The following is a 6,049-nucleotide window of genomic DNA, read 5'->3' on the forward strand; positions in this document are numbered from 1 at the left end:
TTACTATTCTTATAATGGGAATAAGTTTGTGGTTATGGATAAAAAAGATGTTAAATTAAATGCTTCATTCAAGTGAAAGGGTGCATTTTAAGAAAAGAACAACTGCAAGACTTGTCAATCACACCAAGATCGCCCTACCTTCTTACATGCGAAGAAATTGACTACTTTAGCTTGGGTGCCAGAATGCTTTCCCATTTCAGACCACGTGTCATTCCCAAAAATATCATTTCTTTGTTTAACGTTTTCACATGAGAAGACACATGAATATCGATACAACTCAAACAAAGAATCTTATTCTCTAGAGAATGACACGTGGTCTGAAATGGGAAAACGTTATGCCCAAGCTTTTTTCCATTTCAGATCAAATATCATTTTCTAGAGTATCATTTCTTTTTTGGATGGTTGCGCATGAAAAGACATAAATATATATTGATGAAACTCAAACAGAGAATTAATTTACTCAATCTTGACACGTGATCTGAAATGAGAAATTATTATGCCTGGACGGATTGGGTCCACTGGGTTAAAACGTAGTGACATTTCCCCCTCATCCCCTCCGCCACCGGCCCCCACTCCTCCCCCCTCCTCCCAATCATGGTCGCTACGCAGGCTAAGTAATCATAAAGCGTAAGTAAACATGTGCGTGACAGGTGTCTACAGAGGCTAAAGTAGCTTATTATTAGAACGTGACAGGACCTTCAAATAAACATCAATCAAATGTTGTTGGAAAAAAAGCCTTATTTACCTCAAAAGTCATCATTTGATCAAAAAGCTCTGCTGCAACTGTTTTAAAGTTGAAGAAGAAGATCTAAAAATTATCAAATCATTATTTACAAAGCATTAAAAACGCTTGCTGTACTTCCACTTTAACTACACCTAACTACAGGTAGCCTAGTGTAATTAAGGGATTGTTAGTAAAATCTTTAAAAATATCTTGGCATAGAAGAGACTTAGAGAAGTTAGAGAATCGATTACGCTAACTCAGACGTTTTTGTTTCCTTGACGCATTTCCCCTCTCCTCTAACCTAACTTTCTTCTTTATAGACTTTTTACCAAACCAAGACTTGAGCTAGCTGCCTGTGTCCCTTACCTCATCAAAAAATGGTTTATTCGTGGATTTCTTTACTCTCGTCTGGCGAGCTTGATTGCTGACTGATACCTTGACGACTGGAGATACATTTGAACCTGCAATATTACGGCCCTCTATGACTCGAACTCGAACCTGGAGAGTAAATAAAACTGGTAAGCTGCTGTGACTGCTGCCACCAAAGCAAAATATTTCACTCATATTGGATTCTCTAACTATGGATACACGTAGCCTCGCATTTAAGTGCTTGAAAATAAAGAATAAGCATCAGTGGCTGTCTCGTGAGTAAGCACTAATGAAGTGATGAAGAAAGGGACAATCAATGTTAAATATATCCTTTTCTTATGTGATTATCTCGTGTCTCTCACCTGGAAATCAATAGCCTTGTTGGTAGGGAGCTTACTTCTCGCTTCCGAGATTTCTTTACTGACAGTCTGTACTTTCGGGGATTCTGGTGTTTTGGATTCGCTAAAGAAAAGAAAATAAGACGCTAAAAATAAGAGCAGGAACGTGGAGACTGGAAACTGGGAGTAGTCTTGCATGACTGTCTACTATTGATAAAATCTAACTGTCAGAATTTCTCTCAGAATAGTCTCTAAATATAAATAGGAAGGGAAGAGAAAAAAAGAAAACGAATAAGGAAGGAAGTTAGAATCAGAAACGAGATTGATGGAAATCGTAGGGAAGAAACAAAATGCAGTTTAGCAACATGATCTCACATTTCGAGCCTAACAGTTCTCTTCTCTTTTCTTCCGTTTCCTCAGTTTTCTTCTCTTTCCTTCCCTCAGTTCTCTTCTTTTTTTCCCTATCTTTCCCTTTGCTTCCCTTCTCTTCAATCAGTTCAGTTCAGTTCAGTTCTCTTCTCTTCCCTTCCCTTCCATCCCCTTCCCTTCTCTTCCCTTCTCTTCCCTTCTCTTCTCTTCTCTACTCTTCTCTTCCCCTTTCCACCTCCCTTCAACTCACGACTTACCTATCCTTCTTCTCAGCATCACCACCTTTATCCTTCTCAGACTTCAAAGATAATTTACTCTTTTTTGTATCATCTTCCTTTTTCTCATCTTTGGGAGCTTCCTTTTCTGGAGTGGTATCAGCACCACTACCTGAAGGTTCAACAGCATCTGAAGGTACTGGCGGTGGGGGAGGGGGTGGAGTTGGTTCTTCTGCTGGTGGGGGTGGTGGGGGTGGCGGCTCAGCTGCTGGTGTGGTACTGGGTTCACTTGGCTGATCCATGTTTCATCATTCCTGTATATAAAACCATTATAAAAAATAGTAGGAACTTGTAGATAAATTGGATCACCGTAAAAGGCTTTGTGAAACTGACGTTTCGGACGTTAGTCACGCAGTCCACGCTAGTTCTACTAGTTATCACCACTCATTATAAAAAATATAGAGTTTCAATTATACGTTATATGTTGACATCCTCGAAGTCTTCCTTTCCACTGTCGCCGTGCCGCAGGTAGCCCAATTTAAGATCAGTTACTATCTTTCAGTCCCCTTTCTTTTTTTTCACTTCCAGTTCCACAGGTAGCCCAATTCAAGATCAGTCACTATCTTTCCGTCCCCTCTCTTTTCTTTCTTTTTTTTTTCTTTTTTTTTTTTTTTTTCCCTTTTTTTTACACTGAATTTGAATATAACTCTAACAGAAAATATTTTTCTCAAGAAAAAGACACGTGGTCTGGAATGGTAAAACTCCTACACCCACGCCTATTCATCCCCTTATTCAAATGTAATTTTTTCATAATTCTCTGCTAAACAGTACGATATCCTAGGTTACTTGCTCTTTGTATTTAAACACAGTAGTTAAAATATTGTTCCTTGCCAAAACAGAAAACAAAAACAAAAGACAAAAAACAGGAAAAAAAAAACAGCGCAGTAAGCTGAGATAATACAGCTGCATTCAGACTTTCCTTCCTCGACTTTTAACAGTAATAATACTCGCCCAAGTGGCATTTAATAAATTACTTAAGATCCAAGCCAAACATTATAGCCAAATGACGCAATTAAACATCTTAATTACCCTTTAAGTCAAACTCAACTTCTAGTCATAAGCTTACCTGTAATGATGGTCAATAAGTCGAAACGTCATTGCGTATTTGAAAGTCGAATTACTAGTCAGGCTTTTAATTCCAGAAGTTTCTAGAAGCTTCCTTCGACTTATAAAATGTTTAATTACAATTCGTGATATATGCTCCACAAAAAACTACCGGCTTATCAACGAATAAATAATGTTTTCGACGACCCACATGAAGTTGAACACAACTGTTTTATTCAATTTTTCGCGCTCCTGCTTCTCAACCTCGCAAAATCACAGGAAACCCAATATTTCAATTGAGGGGAGGGTAGAGTTCGGAATCGGGAGGGTATCAAGTGCTTTTTTCTCATCATTTCGGCTCTTACAACAATAAAACAATAGCCAGGGATAATGAATTTGGAGCTGAACAATACGTGTAAAGCAAAAATCCTATCCCAGATTACGATAAAGCTTGCTACACCAAGAAAGAACCGTCATTTGCACTACCCTCCTATAGCAGAGGCCTTTTTCTGCTCTTCCTTTTGGTTGTAATGCGTATACGATAGCCTGTTTTATGAGTTATCCATATCGTCAGTGATAGCTTGAAATATCGACTCACGGAAAGTTTTTTGGTTTTATTCGTAATATCAATTTTTAAAATTATGATAAAATCAACCTGTAGAGGCCCCTACCTACACAATGCTACACGGGGGCTCGGTGTCGTATGTGAGTTGTTTGTTCCCTCTCCTGCGATCGAGTTCTTTGTTTTGGTTTCTCTCCCGTGCTTCAAAGTGTTTTTCCGGGTTCTCCAGTTTTCCTCCCTCCTCAAAAATCAACTCCTTAATTCCAATTCGATCATGGAACGAGGGCCACAGGTTTGTTAGCCACTATTACATGTAAGTGCTATCCTCATAAAACAATGAAGCAACGAGGGGTACGGTCAACGTCTAATAATATATCATCACGCATACCTTATAAATATTGTATGCAATGTAACAAAAGATCATATTTTCAAAAAGTCTTTCAAGAAACAGAGACGGAAATCAAATCAGTGAGGAATAAATGGAAAATTCAAGCATTTATCACATAAAAACCTTGTTTAGGCGTTCTCGTACGGAAATAAGGAGATTTTTGTGAGGAGTATAGCAGGTATATAACTTGATTTTTCATCATTATCTATAGATGGCTACACTACGTAGCAATACTGACTATCGAAAAATTACGATTTCATCTCATCGTTTGTTTGAATATATACACAGCTCGTACTCGTACTGTTGTGAAAAAAAGATTTAAGAGGTGTACCTGAATATTCAACCTGAACGCTTTTCATCTGTGAAATAAACCATTTCCCATAGGGAATTATATTATGTTCACTGATATAACCTAAATTAAATCTTATTCTTAACAATGAGCGTCGAAAAACAAATATTAAAGTACAATTAAAAAGCATTAGGCGGTTAAGCGAGTAAAAAAGAAAACGTGGTAAAAGTAGTTGGTGTAGGATTAAACATGTTGCAGATATGATTTATCAATTAAACTTTCATAAATATTGTTGAAAATATTAGCTACGAAATATTTCTTACCAAGCTAGGTTGGTGCTTGTTTTATCTTTTACTCGATACCAAGAATCCACTGATAGTCAAGTATAAAGAGTGATCAGGTTATCCAAAAAACGGTGATTTTGAAGTTTTCGACTTTTAACTCTTTCAGTTAACACTGATGATCTAACGCTAACGTTAACAAAACATAATAATACTGCAATTCTATTGCCCGTTTCTTTTTAATATTTTTGAATAAATAAGCCTGGGGGTGGCTTTATGCTTATGTTGTCAGGGTGAGCTATACTAGCAGCTCTTCGTTCCTCAAAAGAAGTTTGGTAACCATGTCAAAGATAAACCTTTGCTTTTGGGTGTTTCATAAATATGATTCCAACAAAATTTTTTAAAAGGTTCAGATCGATTACGATTTTAATTGCCTTTCAAAAACATAAGGGCACAAATTTCCAAGTTAAAAACTTTTTCATGCAAAAGTTTACAGGCTTCCTTGTCAAGTTGACAATACTTTGCACACATTGAGCGACACACGCCAATTTAAATAATCAAGCCTTTTAATGAAAGCGTCATTCAATAGCGTCAGAATAAGCAGATAATCTTGTTGTCTAATATAATAGTTTAATCTTTTCACATAACATTCTCTCGAATAACGCTGGTTAAAATGAAAACCAAAATGTTGGAATTAGGAATTTTTTTAATTGGCTGGGTGGGATAAATCCGAGCGTTTTGGGGTGTTTTCCAAACCATGAATTATTCATGACGGTCACTTGAGACTAGCCTGCGTGCAGAATGAATTAAACTCTGGTTAAATTGCCCTAATTCACTATGACGTCACATCAAAACAATCTATTGTTTAAATGCAAAGGATCATGGTCGTCGGAGGGGGTCAAATCAACGCAAGTTCACCGGCAATTGTTCTAAAACCCGTATCAATCAACAAAGAGAAGTAAAATAGCCAGCAAACGCTCAGAATATTTTTTAGTTTATATCAACACATATTATATCTGAAAACCAGGGCATTTTAGATTAAACTGTTTCGCTAAGAGCAAATTTTGTTGAATTTTCTATTGGATCTGGCGATTCTATCCCCCACATAAACAAGCAGTGACGTCATAGTGAAATAGGGCAATTCGGTCTGCACGCAGGCTACTGTCGTGTAGTCACGCATGGCCCAAACACAGGGAGCCCAATTTTTTCATTCTTTTTAGCTTGTTTTTTTCTCCAAATGAAAAAATCAGTTTTGGCGATTGATTTTCTTATTTAACCTTTCACTTTTGGTACACAAAAAAACTGACTGTAGCCCATGGTTTTGATCGATTTGGGATGTTTTTTTTCCATATTTTTTCTAAGACTAAGAATTATTTGTGATTATGAATATGGTCACTTAAAACCATTGAT

General features: G+C 37.0%; 1 protein-coding gene across 1 annotated transcript in view; it reads right to left on the minus strand.

Moving 5' to 3' along the window:
• Window positions 1-4,859, minus strand: part of LOC116287042 (myoferlin) — a 65,728-nt gene extending 60,869 nt beyond the window's left edge. The window contains exons 1-5 of the mRNA XM_031693685.2: window positions 4,682-4,859; window positions 2,058-2,329; window positions 1,456-1,555; window positions 1,091-1,222; window positions 746-808 (exon numbers count right to left, since the gene is read on the minus strand). Of these exons, the coding sequence (XP_031549545.2) occupies window positions 746-808; window positions 1,091-1,222; window positions 1,456-1,555; window positions 2,058-2,317 (555 nt within the window). The 5' untranslated portion in view covers window positions 2,318-2,329; window positions 4,682-4,859. The remainder of the gene's footprint in view (window positions 1-745; window positions 809-1,090; window positions 1,223-1,455; window positions 1,556-2,057; window positions 2,330-4,681) is intronic.
• Between the last annotated feature and the right edge of the window lie 1,190 nt (window positions 4,860-6,049).

The sequence above is a fragment of the Actinia tenebrosa genome, unplaced genomic scaffold (assembly GCF_029948245.1).
Source record: "Actinia tenebrosa isolate PJP-AT-01 unplaced genomic scaffold, QUT_ActTen_1.0 PGA_scaffold12__29_contigs__length_12842862, whole genome shotgun sequence".
NCBI classification, from domain to species: Eukaryota; Metazoa; Cnidaria; class Anthozoa; order Actiniaria; family Actiniidae; genus Actinia; species Actinia tenebrosa.